Source organism: Anthonomus grandis, chromosome 22, assembly GCF_022605725.1.
Source record: "Anthonomus grandis grandis chromosome 22, icAntGran1.3, whole genome shotgun sequence".
NCBI lineage: Eukaryota > Metazoa > Arthropoda > Insecta > Coleoptera > Curculionidae > Anthonomus > Anthonomus grandis.
This window is the reverse complement of record NC_065567.1, coordinates 24986272-25007619: the sequence shown is the minus strand read 5'-3', so window position 1 is coordinate 25007619 and position 21348 is coordinate 24986272. Positions and strand designations below refer to the sequence as shown.

At 29.0% G+C, this 21348-nt stretch overlaps 1 protein-coding gene across 1 annotated transcript in view; it reads left to right on the top strand.

Annotated features, from left to right (window-relative positions):
* Positions 1 to 5657, top strand: part of LOC126748537 (lachesin-like) — a 140553-nt gene extending 134896 nt beyond the window's left edge. The window contains exon 9 of the mRNA XM_050457842.1: positions 3965 to 5657. Within this exon, the coding sequence (XP_050313799.1) occupies positions 3965 to 4275 (311 nt within the window). The 3' untranslated portion in view covers positions 4276 to 5657. The remainder of the gene's footprint in view (positions 1 to 3964) is intronic.
* Positions 5658 to 21348: the final 15691 nt, after the last annotated feature.

The window sequence follows — 21348 nt, the reverse complement described above, 5'->3', positions numbered from 1 at the left end:
ATCAAGATATTGACATTTTTCGCAATGGAGTGCTTGAAAAAAATAAAGTTATTTAACTCCTATTGTCAAACCCATAGACTAAGAATCAAGAAAAAATAAGATAATTTGTCTCTTATTGGCAATTGAATATTTTGATTTTTAGGATACTTCAAGTATTTTTCAAGCAACTACTGAATAAATTATTGAAATCCATGCACTAAAAATCAAGATATTGACATTTTTGTCTCTGGAGTACCTGGAAGAAATAAAATAATAATAACTCTTATTGTTAACTGAATATCTTGATTTGTAGTGGACAAAATTTTGTAATTATTGCGTTCTAGGGTACTCCAAGGATTTTTCAAGCAACTATTAAAAAAATTTATTGAAATCCATGCAACAAAAATCAAGATATTGACATTTTTCGCAATGGAGTGCTTGAAAAAAATAAAGTTATTTAACTCCTATTGTCAAACCCATAGACTAAGAATCAAGAAAAAATAAGATAATTTGTCTCTTATTGGCAATTGAATATTTTGATTTTTAGGATACTTCAAGTATTTTTCAAGCAACTACTGAAAAAATTATTGAAATTGATGCACTAAAGATTAAGATATTGACATTTTTCTCTCTGGAGTGCCTGGAAGAAATAAAATAATAATAACTCTTATTGTTAACTGAATATCTTGATTTGTAGTGGACAAAATTTTGTAATTATTGCGTTCTAGGGTACTCCAAGGATTTTTCAAGCAACTATTGAAAAAAATTATTGAAATCCATGCAACAAAAATCAAGATATTGACATTTTTCGCAATGGAGTGCTTGAAAAAAATAAAGTTATTTAACTCCTATTGTCAAACCCATAGACTAAGAATCAAGAAAAAATAAGATAATTTGTCTCTTATTGGCAATTGAATATTTTGATTTTTAGGATACTTCAAGTATTTTTCAAGCAACTACTGAAAAAATTATTGAAATTGATGCACTAAAGATTAAGATATTGACATTTTTCTCTCTGGAGTGCCTGGAAGAAATAAAATAATAATAACTCTTATTGTTAACTGAATATCTTGATTTGTAGTGGCCAAAATTTTGTAATTATTGCATTCTAGGGTACTCCAAGGATTTTTCAAGCAACTATTAAAAAAAATTATTGAAATCCATGCAACAAAATTCAAGATATTGACATTTTTCGCAATGGAGTGCTTGAAAAAAATAAAGTTATTTAACTCCTATTGTCAAACCCATAGACTAAGAATCAAGAAAAAATAAGATAATTTGTCTCTTATTGGCAATTGAATATTTTGATTTTTAGGATACTTCAAGTATTTTTCAAGCAACTACTGAATAAATTATTGAAATCCATACACTAAAAATCAAGATATTGACATTTTTGTCTCTGGAGTACCTGGAAGAAATAAAATAATAATAACTCTTATTGTTAACTGAATATCTTGATTTGTAGTGGACAAAATTTTGTAATTATTGCGTTCTAGGGTACTCCAAGGATTTTTCAAGCAACTATTAAAAAAATTTATTGAAATCCATGCAACAAAAATCAAGATATTGACATTTTTCGCAATGGAGTGCTTGAAAAAAATAAAGTTATTTAACTCCTATTGTCAAACCCATAGACTAAGAATCAAGAAAAAATAAGCTAATTTGTCTCTTATTGGCAATTGAATATTTTGATTTTTAGGATACTTCAAGTATTTTTCAAGCAACTACTGAATAAATTATTGAAATCCATGCACTAAAAATCAAGATATTGACATTTTTGTCTCTGGAGTACCTGGAAGAAATAAAATAATAATAACTCTTATTGTTAACTGAATATCTTGATTTGTAGTGGACAAAATTTTGTAATTATTGCGTTCTAGGGTACTCCAAGGATTTTTCAAGCAACTATTAAAAAAATTTATTGAAATCCATGCAACAAAAATCAAGATATTGACATTTTTCGCAATGGAGTGCTTGAAAAAAATAAAGTTATTTAACTCCTATTGTCAAACCCATAGACTAAGAATCAAGAAAAAATAAGATAATTTGTCTCTTATTGGCAATTGAATATTTTGATTTTTAGGATACTTCAAGTATTTTTCAAGCAACTACTGAATAAATTATTGAAATCCGTGCACTAAAAATCAAGATATTGACATTTTTCTCTCTGGAGTGCCTGGAAGAAATAAAATAATAATAACTCTTATTGTTAACTGAATATCTTGATTTGGACTGGCCAAAATTTTGTAATTATTGCGTTCTAGGGTACTTTAAGGATTTTTCAAGCAACTATTAAAAAAAATTATTGAAATCCATGCACTAAAAATCAAGATATTGACATTTTTCTCTCTGGAGTGCCTGGAAGAAATAAAATTATAATAACTCTTATTGTTAACTAAATATCTTGATTTGTAGTGGACAAAATTTTGTAATTATTGCGTTGTAGGGTACTTCAAGGATTTTTTAAGCAACTATTGAAAAAAATTATTGAAATCCATGCAATAAAATTCAAGATATTGACATTTTTCGCAATGGAGTGCTTAAAAAAAATAAAGTTATTTAACTCTTATTGTCAAACCCATAGACTAAGAATCAAGAAAAAATAAGATAATTTGGCTATTATTGGCAATTGAATATTTTGATTTTTAGGATACTTTAAGTATTTTTCAAGCAACTACTGAAAAAATTATTGAAATCCATACACTAAAAATCAAGATATTGACATTCTTTTCACAGCAGTGCCTGGTACAAATAAAATAATTTAATTCTTATTATTAATTGAATATTTTGATTTATAGGGGCTAAAATGTTATAGTTATTAGTTTCTAGAACACTTCATTTTTTTAAGCTACTACTGAAACAATTATTAAAATACATACACTAAAAATCAAGATATTGACATTTTTCGCTATAAAATAATTCGTCTCGTGTTAGCAACTGAATATCTTGACTTCTAGTGGCTAAAATGTAATTATTGATTTTTAGGATACCTCAAGGATTTTTCAAGCAGCTACTAAAAAAATTATTGAAATTCATGCCCTAAAATCAAGATATTGGAATTTTTGTCACTGTAGTGCCTGGAAGAAATAAAATAATTTAACTCTTATTGTTAAGTAAATATCTTGATTTCTAGTAGCTAAAATATTGTAATTATTGAGCTCTGAAATACCCAGGGATTTTTCAAAAAGACACTGAAAAAATTATTAAAATCAAATCACTAAAAATCAAGATACTGGCATTTTTCTTACTGACCTGCCTGGAAGAAACAAAATAATTTGTCTCGTATTGGCAACTGAGTATCTTGATTTCTAGTGGCTAAAATATTGTAATTATTGATTTTTAGGATACTTCAAAGATTTTTGAAGCAAATTTAAAAAAAATATATTTAAATCCATACCCTAAAAATCAAGATTTTGACATTTTTCTCACTGCAGTGCCTGGAAGAAATAAAATAATTTGTCTCTTGCTGGTGTGTCAGCGCTACTATATCCAGTGAGTTGAAAATAGGAAGGTCAATTTAAAGTTTTAATGGTTGCCTAAGTTTGACAACTATGGACCAAATATAATAAAGCAACCTTGCTACAAAAAGAAACTCATCGTCATTAATTCGTATAAAGCAGATATTTTAATAAAAACGACTCAAAAAAAAATCGATTCCCTCCCTCATCTCGTCTTTAAAAATACCTGACAAATGTTTTCATCAAACTCAAATAGAGCTTTAAAGTAAGTTCGGAATGGTAAGAAAACATTCAGGCTTAACTAACCGACAATTTCGTAACTCAAATAATTAAAAATATTTTTCGAGAATTGAGCGGTTTTCCTTTTGAGGGCCCGGCTCGCTTCTTATAAGACGAACAACTTCGAAATAATTTTAAGCCGAAATGCCGAAACTTATTAATAACTTTTTATAATTGGATCCGGACTTACTTGAAGTTTGAGTTAAGCGACACCTGGCTCCACTTTTAAACGTTTTTTTTTTGTTCAGAAATTCACTTACCGTTGGATACCACCACGACGACCACCACACCGAGATACGTAGTGACCAAACCACACAAACCTCTCGTCAAACCAACCAAACCTAAAGCAGGCAAAGCACGTAAGAAAGAATACGACAATAAGAAAGACGAGAAGGAAGTCAACCAGTTCTTCCCAGAGGCGAAAACTCCTTCGGTTTTTATTGCTACCACTACTACGCAAGCGCCCTCGATTATTTTACAACAGCGCAATTGCGCATGCTCACAGTACTGGGGGGGTTTTATATATTTTATCGTGATTTTAGGTAATGTTTATTTGTAAGTATTATTTATGTAAGTGTATATATAAATGTTTGTGAATCTAGCAAAAAATAATTTGTTGGTTAAAGTCAAAAGGATGAGGTGTTAATATTAGAGTACGGATTTTTAAGCATGTACAGCTGGTACATTTATTTTTTATATAGTATAAAGAAAATTGGCAAAAATGAATGCTGCAACATTATATTTTTTTTAATGTCTTTCTTTACGTCTGCCAACTCGATGCTTTTTTTATAAAAATATATAATTTTTTTAACATAGGCTATTATGTGTAAGAATGCATTATATTTAATGTTCAATTATAAAATAAACAATTAATATGAACATAAAACAATAATTACTACAGAACTGCGAAAATTAAAATTTAATTTATGTACTGCTACGGTGAACTCATTTAAACTATTAAATAAACGAATTAAAAAAATAATTTATTACCTAATACTTCCACCACTCTCCAATGAATTTTATGAAAAGGGAACATGTAATGTGTACTTTTTCTATTTAATTCTTCACGCTTTTAAGTACGAACTCTGTTGACTACATTTAAATGCACCTAAATTGAAAAATTTCACCATCTTATCAATAATATTTGGCAAAAACCTAAAAATTATTTTCTGCTAGACCTAAAATCCAATATAATTTTGTGAATAATTCCCTATATATTAACTAGATGTCGCAAAGAGGAAACGACACGCTATTATTAATATAGATTTAATCGACGTTTAAAGTTTTGCAAACTGAAACGTGTTTTGTGGCAAGGCATGTATTTATCTTTATCTATTTGGAGGGTACTCTTATACATTTTTATCAATACAGGGTATTTTGTTATCGTTTTAAATAAAATCTGTTAAATTTAAGGGAAACTGAACAGTATTAAGTACTGAACGTTGTAGACTTTAGACAATAACCATGACACAATTTTCGGTAGCAAACATGTCAGAAAGAATTAACATATCGGATTACATGGAAATATCTTTTGCTACATATCTGATATTGGCATGGTAAATAATTAAATTTGATGAGGAGTATCAGTTATTTATCAATATGTACGTTCTATATACAGAGTGTCAAGAATTAAATTAATTAATTAATGTATACAAGGTAAATTTTTCTATATTACAGATCTCAATAGTCAGAGAAAGCGGTAAAATTCTACCTCAACCTTACTTTGAATAATTGATTTTTTCTTTTGCATAAGATAAATTATTTACATTTGGGATGCATAAGTTTAATGGATATGGCGAACAATTTGCTCTTATTATATGCATATTTAAATTAGGGCGAAAATTTCAGGCTGTCTTTATTTTGTTATTTAATAAGAAATTAATACGTAAATTACATTTGAGATGCATAACTTATATGGATATGGCAAGCAATTTAATATTACTATATGTATATGCGTAGATATATCTGAATTAGGATTTCAGCAAATATTTTATTTATATTATTCAGATGTTTGACTATTGGAAATTTATTGTTCGAATCTGACTTAATAATATTTTGCTAATCACGGAATATTCAAAAAGCTTAAGATAATTAAATTATAATAATCTATTTATTACAATATACATTTCTGTAATGTAAAGTATTTAAAGTATTCATTGGCTAAAAATGTATTGGCTCTCAAGCTTAAATGTAAACATTTTAATATAAAGTTAGAAAATAGTGGATACTATATTATTATGAATTATAATGATAACATAATTCAATTGTTTGGTTTGCTAATCCATCACTTTTGAGCAAACTTTTGTACTAGAAAAATTCATACTACTAAGACTATTTCCTTCAAATAAAAATTATATTATTCAAGAAGGCATTTCTTAAAATAGTTGCTTAAGGTCCAAATTAATTCAAAAAATATTCTCAAAATTATGGAAACTTTTATGGACTGATATCCGATGAGCAAATCAAGGTGAGCACCCACTTCAAAGTTCAAAATCTCGAAAACTGCGAGCACTATTTCTTTCAAACAAAAAGCACGATATTCAGAAAGGTATTTCCTAGAAAAGTTGCTTAATGTACTAATCAATTCAGATAATATTTTTGAAATTACGAAATTTTGTATGTAGTAATGTTCGATAAGCAAGTTCGAACTTCAAGGTGACTACTCATTTCAAAATCCAAAATCTCAAAAACTACTGAGAGCATTTCTTTCCAACAAAAAACATGGTATTCAGGAAGGTATTCCCCAGAATAGTTGCTTAAGGTTCGAATCGTTTTAATTAATATTTTCGAAATTATGTCATTTTGTATGTAATAGTGTTCGATGAGTAGGTTCGAATTTCAAGGTGACCACTCATTTCAAAATTCAAAATCTCAAGAACTACTGAGAGTATTTATTTCAAACAAAAAGCATGATATTCACAAAGATATTCCTTAGAATTCTTGTTTTAGATTCAAATTTATTCGAAAAATATTCTCAAAATTATGGAAACTTTTATGGACTGATGATGTCTGATGAGCAAATTCGAACTTCAAGGTGAGCACCCACTTCAAAATTCAGAATTTCAAAAACTACTGGCATTATTTCTTTCAAACAAAAAGCTTGATATTCAGAAAGGTATTTCCTAAAATTCTTGTTTAAAGTTCAAATCAATTTGAACAATATTTTTGGAACTATGGAAACTTTTATGCAGTGACGTCCGATGAGCAAATTCGAACCTCAAGGTGAGCACCCAATTCAAAGTCCAAAATCCCGAAAACTACTGGCACTATTTCTTTCAAACAAAAAACATACTATTAAGAAAGTGATTCTCTAGAATAATTGCTTAAGGTCCGAAGCAATTGAAATAATATTTTTAAAATTATGAAATTTTGTATGTAGTGGTGTTTGATGAGTAGGTTCGAATTTCAAGGTGACCACTCATTTCAAAATTCAAAATCTCGAGAACTACTGAGAGTATTTATTTCAAACAAAAAGCATGATATTCACAAAGATATTCCTTAGAATTCTTGTTTAAGGTCCAAATTAATTTGAACAATATTTTCGGAATTATGGAAACTTTTATAGACTGGTGTCCGATGAGCAAATTCGAACTTCAAGGTGAGCACCCACTTCAAAGGTCAGAATCTCGAAAACTACTGGCACTATTTCTTTCAAATAAAAAGCATACTATTAAGAAAGAGATTCTCTAGAATAATTGCTTAAGGTCCGAATCAATTCAAATAATATTTTCAAAATTATGAAATTTTGTATGTAGTGGTGTTCGATGAGTAGGTTCAAACTTCAAGGTGACCACTCATTGCAAAATTCAAAATCTCAAGAACTACTGAGAGTATTTGTTTCAAACAAAAAGCATGATATTCACAAAGATATTCCTTAGAATTCTTGTTTTAGATTCAAATTTATTCGAAAAATATTCTCAAAATTATGGAAACTTTTATGGACTGATGTCTGATGAGCAAATTCGAACTTTAAGGTGAGCACCCACTTCAAAATTCAGAATTTCAAAAACTACTGGCATTATTTCTTTCAAACAAAAAGCTTGATATTCAGAAAGGTATTTCCTAAAATTCTTGTTTAAAGTTCAAATCAATTTGAACAATATTTTTGGAACTATGGAAACTTTTATGCAGTGACGTCCGATGAGCAAATTCGAACCTCAAGGTGAGCACCCAATTCAAAGTCCAAAATCCCGAAAACTACTGGCACTATTTCTTTCAAACAAAAAACATACTATTAAGAAAGTGATTCTCTAGAATAATTGCTTAAGGTCCGAAGCAATTGAAATAATATTTTTAAAATTATGAAATTTTGTATGTAGTGGTGTTTGATGAGTAGGTTCGAATTTCAAGGTGACCACTCATTTCAAAATTCAAAATCTCGAGAACTACTGAGAGTATTTATTTCAAACAAAAAGCATGATATTCACAAAGATATTCCTTAGAATTCTTGTTTAAGGTCCAAATTAATTTGAACAATATTTTCGGAATTATGGAAACTTTTATAGACTGGTGTCCGATGAGCAAATTCGAACTTCAAGGTGAGCACCCACTTCAAAGGTCAGAATCTCGAAAACTACTGGCACTATTTCTTTCAAATAAAAAGCATACTATTAAGAAAGAGATTCTCTAGAATAATTGCTTAAGGTCCGAATCAATTCAAATAATATTTTCAAAATTATGAAATTTTGTATGTAGTGGTGTTCGATGAGTAGGTTCAAACTTCAAGGTGACCACTCATTGCAAAATTCAAAATCTCAAGAACTACTGAGAGTATTTGTTTCAAACAAAAAGCATGATATTCACAAAGATATTCCTTAGAATTCTTGTTTTAGATTCAAATTTATTCGAAAAATATTCTCAAAATTATGGAAACTTTTATGGACTGATGTCTGATGAGCAAATTCGAACTTTAAGGTGAGCACCCACTTCAAAATTCAGAATTTCAAAAACTACTGGCATTATTTCTTTCAAACAAAAAGCTTGATATTCAGAAAGGTATTTCCTAAAATTCTTGTTTAAAGTTCAAATCAATTTGAACAAGATTTTTGGAACTATGGAAACTTTTATGCAGTGACGTCCGATGAGCAAATTCGAACCTCAAGGTGAGCACCCACTTCAAAGTCCAAAATCCCGAAAACTACTGGCACCATTTCTTTTAAACAAAAAACATACTATTAACAAAGTGATTCTCTAGAATAATTGCTTAAGGTCCGAATCAATTAAAATAATATTTTCAAAATTATGAAATTTTGTATGTAGTGGTGTTTGATGAGTAGGTTCGAATTTCAAGGTGACCACTCATTTCAAAATTCAAAATCTCAAGAACTACTGAGAGTATTTATTTCAAACAAAAAGCATGATATTCACAAAGATATGCCTTAGAATTCATGTTTAAGGTCCAAATTAATTTGAACAATATTTTCGGAATTATGGAAACTTTTATAGACTGGTGTCCGATGAGCAAATTCGAACTTCAAGGTGAGCACCCACTTCAAAAGTCAGAATCTCGAAAACTACTGGCACTATTTCTTTCAAACGAAAAGCATACTATTAAAAAAGGGATTCTCTAGAATAATTGCTTAAGGTCCAAATCAATTCAAATAATATTTTCAAAATTATGAAATTTTGTATGTAGTGGTGTTCGATGAGTAGGTTCAAACTTCAAGGTGACCACTCATTGCAAAATTCAAAATCTCAAGAACTACTGAGAGTATTTGTTTCAAACAAAAAGCATGATATTCACAAAGATATTCCTTAGAATTCTTGTTTTAGATTCAAATTAATTCGAAAAATATTCTCAAAATTATGGAAACTTTTATGGACTGATGTCTGATGAGCAAGTTCGAACTTCAAGGTGAGCACCCACTTCAAAATTCAGAATTTCAAAAACTACTGGCATTATTTCTTTCAAACAAAAAGCTTGATATTCAGAAAGGTATTTCCTAAAATTCTTGTTTAAAGTTCAAATCAATTTGAACAATATTTTTGGAACTATGGAAACTTTTATGCAGTGACGTCCGATGAGCAAATTCGAACCTCAAGGTGAGCACCCAATTCAGTCCAAAGTCCAAAATCCCGAAAACTACTGGCACCATTTCTTTCAAACAAAAAACATACTATTAAGAAAGTGATTCTCTAGAATAATTGCTTATAGTCCGAATCAATTCAAATAATATTTACAAAATTATGAAATTTTGTATGTAGTGATGTTCGATAAGAAAGTTCAAACTTCAAGGTGACTACTCAATTCAAAATCCAAAATCTCAAAAACTACTAAGAGTATTTCTTTCAAACAAAAAACATTGGATGCACGAAGGTATTCCCTAGAATAGTTGCTTAAGGTCCGAATCAAATTTAAATAATATTTTCGAAATTACGAAATTTTGTATGTAGTAATGTTCGATGAGCAAATTCGAACTTCAAGGTGTCTACTCATTTCAAAATCCAAAAACTCAAAAACTACTGAGAGCATTTCTTTCAAACAAAAAACATGGTATTCAGGAAGGTATTCCCTAGAATAGTTGCTTAAGGTCCGAATCAATTCAAATAATATTTTCGAAATTATGAAATTTTGTATGTAGTGATGTTTGATGAGTAGGTTCGAATTTCAAGGTGACCACTCATTTCAAAATCCAAAATCTCAAGAACCACTAAGAGTATTTGTTTCAAATAAAAAGCATGATATTCACAAAGATATTCCTTAGAATTCTTGTTTAAGGTCCAAATTAATTTGAACAATATTTTCGGAATTATGAAAACTTGTATTCAGTGATGTCCGATTAGCAGGTTTAAATGTTAAAGTGCATACACACTTCTTCAATCATGACACTGTTTTTTTTATTTTACTTTACGTCAATAAAAAACTGGTTAATTTTCTCAGTGCAATTACTCAGTGTTTATGATGCATAACTTAAATGAATATGGCAAACATTTCGTTAATAATTTATGCGTATTGGTATTCAATATAGACAAGCTTATCCTGGAAGCTCAATGTCGGTTAATTTTTTAAACAAACAAAATATTAAAATATCAATGTATTTTTCTATAAAATTAAATTGTTGACACTCTGTATATATATAACAAAATTACAGCGCAAAATATTTTTTTTAGATATAAACTAGCATACATATATAGGCAATATAGTGGACAATAATTTAAAACACGCAACATTAATATACCTAAGCACTGTATATAACCCAAACACAATAATTCGGTTTTAATATTAGAACGACAATAACAATTTTATATACATCGGCAAGACGAACGGTTTTTATGGGGGTATATTTTTACATAACCTTATTTTTGTAAAAAATGTTAACAGTTCAGTAAGAAAGATCATTCGGTATCAAATATAAGAAAAATAGAGGTAAATTATTGTAGTTTTAATAAAACTTAAAATAATGTCTTCCGAAACATCATTATATACTTATATTTGTGATTTTTAGGATTAATTTTCCGTACTATAAGAAATCGATCCTAAATCTTACTGAAAAAATCTGTATTTAGGCCTTAAGTATTGGTATAGTTTTTATCATAGGTATCAAAACTTGGTGTTACATTTATTGCCAAATAAATTGCATAAAATATGACGTTTAGGGTTTTCTAGAATTAACCAAATTCGGAATTAATCTGTAACACAATCATAAATTGTTTATTAGACTAGTTATGTAATTACCAAAAAAAACTGTTATAAAATTTGTTATGTAATAAATTGATGTATATTACCAAAGGCATATATTATAAATATATATTATCTTTACCTCAAATAACATTGTACGGTTATGACAATAATTCAATAAAATATTTGTATAAATTATTATTATGTGTATTTTTTTTCCAAATTAAGAGATTTTTTAAACAGAAGACAAGTTTATTTTAAATTAATAAGAAACCTTTAAAAAATATGATAATTTTTGACATATTGTTCTATAGATGGCATTGGGTACTATAGTAAAAGGGACTATTATTACTGATAGTGTGACTGTAATAGATTAAATGGGTTTCTAGTAGATCTATTCTACGTATAACTCTTCTATAGAAGGAAAAAGATAGAGAGAGAGAGATTATTCTACTTTTCTACGTCAAATTTTTTAAATTCTAGAGTACCTCCAGGCATAGATTTTTTTTTATTTAATAAACCCTAAAAACATACAGACAATATATACACCACCTGGGCATCACATGGAAAATAAATTAATGAAAAATTTTGATACTTACGCCCTCTTTGTAACACTAGACTAAAATCTCCAGTTTAAATAACGACTTTTCAAGAGTGAATCAATAAAGGGTTGATTTTAAGGGGCTAAAACGCACTTGATGCTATTGATTTCTTACCCCCATCTATGAAGGTGCCAGGGAAGTTTAAAAATTTCAAATCCTTGCACTTACGGTTTCTTGATTAATTTAAACGAAGATTATTCAATAAATGGTGACTACAAAACAAAGCCAACAGATGCATTAATTCCCTAAAATTATAAATCATTTTCCTAATAAATTTAAGATAAGGCATAACTTAATTGTATGTGAGACACCACATGCATCTACTAACTAACCAAAAAAGACTTTTTAATTAGTCTAATTTTACCAGCCGCTTTTTTCATTATAATTTAATTACATCTATTGTCTGTAATAAGTTAATTTAACCTGCAGACAATGTGCGTGTGACAATTAGTTAAAACCGTAATAAAAAAAAACCCTGGAAAACTATTTCATTCGCACGCCATAAAACAAAATGAACACATACACAACAGGTTAAACATGGCATAAGAATTTCAACTATCGGTAGGGTTCACTTTAAAATTCCAGTCTCACCGTTCAGGAAAACTATTCTCCTGTTTAAAATTCAACAAGTAAAGCTTCCGCTTAAAGTTTTTATCGTCCGATGGCACTGGGCCGTTTGATTAATATTTAATGAATCCTTTTGTATGGGAAGAAACAGTAAATCCAGAAGGTTTGGCTAGGTGAAAAAAATCCCCGGTTTATGGTATTTTCATTAAACCCCTGCAATCCTGACATCTTGTCGACATGTCCACGAAATTCATCCTGTCGCGATAAAATTAATGAGCGCAAGGAAACTTTTCCTATAATCCTACGATTGGGGTTAAAATTGTTTTATTGTTCCAGTAGTTGGCTGTCACGGGGCTTTTATTAAAATAAAATAACAACACGGAGTGGAACGTTATTTCGCTGACTTTCGCGTTTAATTCGAGATCGGCCAACTGCGCTGACGACAAGGCCTTATTTTAAATTATAACGAAACGTTTCAACCCCTTGGAGTGATTTATGCAATCATTTTTAAATGTTAACCGAAGCAAAAACTAATAAGGGATTTAATGCATGTAATATGAGACAAATTTCAGTTGTTTCATATTGTTCTTGTTATTACCGAGTTACACTACAAAAAAAATTAGTTATTAGGAAAAATGTTATGCCTAAAACTCCTTGACTTGCTCCTTGCTCCTTGGCTTATTTCAAAATAATTTTTTTGTTATAAAATTGGATTACTTTTAGGCAAAGAAGCTTAATTTTATTAAGATCCTTTATGATATTTTAAATAAGCATGTTGATTTAAAAAAAATAAGGCAAAATTTAATTAATAAGTGAAATTACGTGCAATGTGATCAATAACTGATTTGATTCTTTCAGGCAGTTGATGTCATGATTTTAAAAGAGTTTAGTCATAAAAGTCTCGGTAGCCAGAAACAACGAAATGAAGCAATATTTTAATATCAATCAATAATTGATTTGTTGCTTTCAGGTAATCAATGTAATGATTATAAAAGAATTTAGGCATAGATGACTTTAATCAGTAAAAAGCAAAATGGTGCCTCAAATGCCTGGAAAAATCAAGGTATTGCTTTACATGCAATCAATAATTCATTGGTTTCTTCCAGGCAATTGATGAGATGATTTTAAAAGAATTTGAGCATAAACAACCTTAGTGATCGGTTAAAAGTTAAAATAGTGCCTCAACTGCCTGGAAGAATCAAGGTTTTACTTATTTCAATGCAATTAAACATTGATTTATTTTTTTGCAGACAGTTGAAGTGATGATTATTTAATTAAAAAAGGCTCTAGTAATCTATAAGATATATTAATAGATTTTTTTCCCAGGCAGTTGAATTGATGATAATTTATTTATGAAAGCCTAAGAATTGATTTTTTTAATACGCAATTTGTGTTTCCGCCTTCCATAGTTATCCACTTAGAAACAAACACGGAACATGATCTATACCTGCCTACCCCACATTCAGAGCATTCTTACTGGAAGAGAGCTTTTTACACAGTTAACGATTTTTTTTTTGTAATCATTGATTTGAAATTTCGCACTAGCTGATTATGTATTTTTACTATCTGTACATGTTTAGGTATACTGCTTTGTGTAGCTATTTTAGGATTTTTTACTTTTTTAAACATTTTTTACATTTTTTTTTATCAAAGAGAGATTTTTTAATGATTTTTTTTTGACATTGTATACATTAAATTGTATTTTCTTCTTCTTCTTCTTCCTCAAATACAATGGACTCGCGTCGTATTTCGACGGCCGCCCAATATTGTTGTTTATGGACCTACAGTTTAACGTGGGTTCCGAACCACATTGTTTTGTTTCCATAAGACAAACACAAACAACTATACCCATGCCGGGATTCGAACCCGAGACCACACGATTGCATCGTGAACGCTTTGCCCACGGTGCTACCGGGGTCGGCAATTGTATATTTTATAATAATATTTTTATCTACTTACAATTTTTAAATTGTATTAATCTGTATATGTTGTAGATATTCTATTCTATTTATTTATTTTTTTTTATTAATTTTGTTTTGTTTTTCTTTTCTTTAAATGTGTCTTTTTTGTTTTACAGCTTTGTCTACAAATTGTAACAATTTCTTGACCATAAAGCATTGATTGATTGATTGATTTTTTCCTTCCAGGCAGTTGATGTGATGATTTTAAAAGAATTTAATAGACGACCTTAGGCTCAAACGACCTTAGTAGTCAGTTAAAAAGTAAAATATTGCTTCAACTGCCTGGAAGAATCAAGGTATTACTTTGGGTGCAATTAATTCATTTGTTTTTTTCTAAGCAGTTGAAGTAATGATAATTTATGTATGAAAGACTCTAGTAATCTATATAATATCAACTGCCTGAAAAAACTTTATCCAGAATTGATTTGTTTCTTCCAGGCAATTGATGAAATGATTTTAAAAGAATTTGAGCATAAACGACCTTAGTAGTCGGTTAAAAAGTAAAATAGTGCCTCAACTGCCTGGAAGAATCAAGGTTTTACTTATTTCAATGCAATTAAACATTGATTTATTTTTTTGCAGACAGTTGAAGTGATGATTATTTAATTGAAAAAGGCTCTAGTAATCTATAAGATATATTAATAGATTTTTTTCCCAGGCAGTTGAATTGATGATAATTTATTTATGAAAGCCTGAGAATTGATTTTTTCCTTCCAGGCAGTTGATGTGATGATTTTAAAAGTATTTGAGCACAAACGACCTTAGTAGTCGGTTAAAAAGCAAAATATTGCTTCAAATTCTTGGAAGAATCAAGAAGTGACTTTGAATGCGATCAATTATTAATTTGTATCTTTAAGGCAGTTGAATTGATGATGCTAAGTCTTCTATAAAGTAACAACTGCCTGAAAAACTTAATCAATAACTGATTTGTTTCTTTCAATGATTTTAAAATGATGCCTCAACTATCTTGAGGAGTCAAGAAATTACTTTAAATTTAATCAATAATTGAATTATTTTTTCCAGGCAATTGATATCTTGATTTTAAAAGAACTTAGGCATAAGCGACCTTAGAAAATATTGCCTCAACTGCCTGGAAGAATCAAGGTATCACTTTCAATGCAATTAATAATTGATTTGTTTCTTGAATGCAGCTGAAGTGATGATAATTTATTTATGAAAGACTCTAGTAGTCTATATAGTATTAACTGCCTGAAAAACTTAATCCATAATTGATTTGTTTCTTCCAGGCAATTGATGAGATGATTTTAAAATAATTTGAGCATAAACGACCTTAGTAGTCAGTTAAAAAGTAAAATATTGCCTTAACTGCCTGAAAGAATCAAGGTATTACTTTCAATGCAATCAATAATTGATTTGTTTTTTGAATGCAGCTGAAGTGATGATAATTTATTTATGAAAAGCTTTAGTAGCCTATAGAGTACCAACAGGTTGCAAAACTTAATCGAGAATTGATTTGTTCCTTCCAGACAATTGATGAGATGATTTTAAAGGAATTTGAGCATAAAGGACCTTAGTAGTCAGTTAAAAAGCAAAATATTGCTTCAAATTCTTGGAAGAATCAAGAAGTGACTTTGAATGCGATCAATTATTGATTTGTATCTTTAAGGCAGTTAAATTGATGATAATAAATCTTCTATAAAGTATCAACTGCCTGAAAAACCTAATCAATAACTGATTTGATTTTAAAAGAGTTGAGTCATAAAAGGCCTCTAAAAAGGCTCTCTCATAAAGGCAGCTAGATAAAGTGGTAAAATGATGCCTTAATTACTATCTTGAGGAATCAAGAAATTACTTTAAATTTAATCAATAATTGAATCGTTTTTTTCAGGCAGTTGATACGATAATTTTAAAAGATCTTAGGCATAAACGACCTTAGTAGTCAGTTAAAAAGTAAAATATTACCTCAACTACCTGGAAGAATCAAGGAATTACTTTAAATGCAATCAATAATTGATTCGTTTTTTCCAGACAGTTGTGTGCTGATTATTTAATTAAAAAAGGCTCCAGTAATCTATAAGGTATAATAATTGATTTTTTTTCCAGGCAGTTGAAGTGATTATAATTTAGTTATTAGCTCAAATACTCTATAAAGTATCAAGTGTCTTGAAATCGAAATCAATAACTGATTTGTTTCTTCCAGGCAGTATATATAATGATTTTAAAAGAGTTGAGTCATAAAAGGCCTTAGTAGCTAAACAGAGTGGTAAAATGTTGTCTCAATTATGTTGAGGAATCAAGAAATGACTTTGAATTAATCTATAATTGACTCGTTTCTTCCAGGCAGTTGAAGCGATGATAATTTACTTATGGCTAAGTAGTCTATAGAGTATCAACAGCCTGAAAAACTAAATCAATAAGTAATTTGTTTCTTCCATGCAGTTGATGTGATGGTAATTTAGTTGTGAATGACTCTAGTAGTCTCTAGAGTATCCATTATCTGCAAAATTTAATCAATTATTGATTTCTTTATTCCAGGAAGTTAATCTGATGATAATTTAGTGATGAAAATTGAGCTTAGTTACTTTTTGTTACATTATCATTAATTTCTCTATTACGGTATGGACCTTTTGAAAATTAATATTTTTCTCTTTTATGAGGATATTGAAATTTTACACCAGACCGTTTAGATAAAAATAAATTGCTCAAACACAGCTCATTATCTCTAACCTCTGATACCTGACTTTTGAAAAGAGATGGAAAATAAGAAATTTAATATTAATTTTTTAAAATAACACATAACATTGAGTTATATTGCATGCATGCATTAAGATATCTCAAACTAATATGAGAGCACTACCTATCGCGTAAATCATGTTAAATTGTCTTTATACAGTACATAATTTTATTTATCACACCCCATACTTATTATTTTATCACGATATCTGAGCCTAATATAAAAAAGTCAAGCTTTATAAAATCTGGGCTACGTATCCATTAAAATTATGCACAAATTATTTTTCCCTTAACGTTGTTTTCTCGACGTAAGCTTTTTTTGCCATTTTTAGGATTCTCTACTATTAACATCTCAATACGTAAAGAAACATTTCAATATCAAAAGGAATAATATATAACTATTTAAATAATTGAAAACCCGAAATGATATTGTAGAGCCTTGCATTGTTACAAGCAGCTCGAGTTTCCTTCTTTTTTTTCGCTTTTTAGAGCTTGGGCTTAAGGGTCCATAATGCAGCTTTTACCATTATTACATAATATTAAAGGGCATTTTATAGGCAAAAGAAATATTTAATCAAAACAGACAACCTCCGAGTGATACTCTGAAAAAGCCGATAAAACACAAGTAATAATTCCTCAAAATAAAATTTTATGGTACAAATTCTACTGCAAAATTTGTTTTATTTTGGATTTATTACCGGCTTATATTAATTCTCGGACTAGAGGTTAACTTTTCACATAATTTGCCCTAAAGGGCTTTTAACACGTAAGGAAGCCGTAAAGAAGGTCGTAATGGGCAAACTTAACCGCCTGGACTGCTTAATGACGCTATGATAGTCCGTCTATATATAAATCAAAATGCAGCGTTAAATTTATATTTGTTTGCTTATAATTTATTAGCAACGTTTTGTGTTGGTGCCATATGCATATTTAAAACAATATTGGGCATGGCTAGGGATGGTGTTAAAAGATAAAAACCGAATAACCTAAAACATTAAAATCCTGATTTTAAGCTATAAAACAATGGGGATCCCAGTGGGATGTGTTCCCAACAGTTGCAAAAAGAGACAAATTTCTTACGTTGATTTTCCAGCAACTGCACGGGAAACAAGAACAATAGCCCGAAATATTCGGGTCCAAAGAGAACAAAATGTCTTTATATGTTTTGTGATATCGCCTTTTGTTTCTATGTCAAAGCGAGGAAATCATTATTTTTGTTTTATTGAGTTGCTTTATAAAAAATATAAATTATTATTTAAATTGATTATGCATGGGAATTTTTTAGTGTAATTCAGTAAATCAAGTGATATTATTTTCATTTAAATAAAATTAAAATTAACAGACGTAAATTATTATGCTGCCTTTTAGCATTCGTGCAGGTGTAAAATTACCAATATAATTAATCAAAACATACCAGCCGCATGGGAATACATCATCACATAATGAGCATTAAATTAAATTTAAATAAGAACAAATGAAAAGCATACATTCATATGAAACCTGAATATTTATTTAATTAATTTTAATATATTAATTTTCTTTGAGAATGAATTTATGTAAAAAATCTAGATTAATCCGAGGGTCAACGTTCCTCTAAAAAACAAATCCCAAAGACAATTCCTGTACTAAACGAAGATAACTTGCATAATCTTTACGTACGCGATTCACTTCGGCGCACCATTTATAAACCGAGGATGACCATCAATCAGGTCGTTGGCGAAAAACTAGCGTTTTTACTCTCAACTGAATATATTAGGGCGCATTTGCCTTGCTAAATATTTATCGTAGTCATCTGCATAAAATCGAACGAGACGTTTTAACAAACGTTAAGAGCATTAGCAGGGATTTACCATAATTTATTAGGTGAAGGATATTAAAGATGATGATTTAGAAAAATTATTATTAAGTTGTCCAATTATAAAAATTTACTGGTATTTTAGTTTTTTTTTCGCCATTCTATGACGTCACTAGGATCTACATGGGTATAAACCTCAAGAAACAATGTATTAATTTTCAAAGAGGTAATTTGAGTTGTAACATTTTATTATCAACACTTTATGACGAGGCAAGGAATAAGTAAAATGCAATAGAAATGAGGAATATATGCAAAAAAACTTCTGAAAACAGAAGGGATTTGCCACAATTTAAATCGCGAAGGTTAACAGCTGATTTTTCAACGTCGCTAGGCAATTAAAATTTCTCGCAATTTCGTGTCATTACCAGCCTATTACACGAATTATGTAAATTTTCAGCTGGTTATGGCCTCTTGGCAGGCACGCTTAACCTTCACCGTACATAACTTTAAGAAATTTTTATGTTTTATCGAAATTTATTGTTTAAAAATTAGAATATTAATGATTTTTTTTTAATAGTAAATGAGCTGTTTACACCCCTATTGGGAAATGAAATATAAATGCTGTTTTTAGCTCGCTCACTTCAAATTAAAGCTTAATATTATTTAAAGTAGATGTAAATTGTAAACCTACGCAAAATGTGCATACCTATAAATCGAAAATGAATTACTGCTTGCATTTGGAAAATTCTAGATAAATTGGGAAATGTGTTCGGTAAAAAAAAACTCAGCTCTGTTGCCAATTAATGACAGGAAAAACGTGCTAAAAAAGTCCTTTTCTCAAAGTTCAGGATACTTTTAATATCTGGCTATTTTTAAATCAATTTTGCATTAAGTAGATTTTTTTTGAATTTTTTTCTATTACAGTGTTAATTTTTATTTAATTATATTCTAAATCACCTGGAAATTATGTTTTGCTGGCAAAGTTTACAGATTGAAAGAAGTTGTCCATATTCTCAAAGACACCTTGATATAAATAATTTTATATATAATATTTTTCTCTTTTGATTTAAAGTTTACAGAGTTACCTTTAATTTTAATTTCATAATTTAATTATTTATTCATGCTAGTTACACTTTTAAATACATTGCATACGTCAAATTTATAGAACAATTCAAAGGGCTAAAACTGCAATCTAAACTAAATACATAAAATACTAAAATTATCAGACTAATTATTTACATAATTTTTTGTGGCTTGTATTAACTAATTAATATTTATAGTAAAAGTAAAAGAATTGACAAAATTACATTTAAATAAACATTCCAGAGAAGTTTCGGGTCCAAATGAACCTCAAAGAATCTAGTTCCATTATCATTCACTGCATCATTTCCATCCCCTAGGTTTCACACTATGAAAACCATCTTCATGGATTTCTCGTATTTGTTGCTTTTCATTTGAGCGATTGGTTTATAAATAAAGAAAAGCATAATAACAGTGCTCTCCTCAAATCACTAAAACGAGAAATTAGAGAATTATTTATACAATATTTGTCTTATAACGTTCACTTAATTATATTCATTTTGGGTATTCAGAATTTTCTTAAAATTAAAAAAAGAAAAACCTTTAAATTAGTAATTATATTTTAATGCCTGAAAGAAATCAAATAATTTGTCTCTTATTGGCAAGTAAATATCTTGATTTCTAGTAGCTAAAATGTTATAATTATTTAATTCTAGGATACCTCAATGATGCTTTAGGCAACTTCTGAAAAAATTGTTGAAATCTATAAATTAATAATCAAGATATTGACAATCTTCTCACTGGAATGCCTGGAAGAAATAAAATAATTTGGCTTATATTGGCAACTCAATATCTTGCTGTTTTGCGGCTAAAATGTTATAATTATTGATTTCTGGGATTATTCTATGGATTTTTTACCAAAAATTACTAAAATTCATACACTTAAAATTAAAATGTTGTTATTTTTCTCACCGGAATGCCTAAAAAAAATAAAATAATTTAAATCTAATTAACAACTGAATATCTTGACTTCTAGTAGCTAAAATGTTGTCTTTATTGATTTTAGGATACATCCATGTCCCTTTTAGTACCTTTTCAAGAAATTACTTAAATTCGTTTACTAAAAATTAAGATACTGACATTTTTCTCACCGGAGTGTCTGAAAGAAACAAAATAGTTTGACAAGATAGTATTGGCAACTGCATATCTTAAGTTCTACTAGCTAAAATATTGTTACTATTGATTTCTCAGATTATCCCATGGGTTTCTTAGAACTTTAAAAAAAATTACTAAAACTCGTACATTTAAAATTAGGATATTGACATTTTTCTCATCGGAGTGCCTAGAAGAAATAAAATAATTTGACTCTAATTGA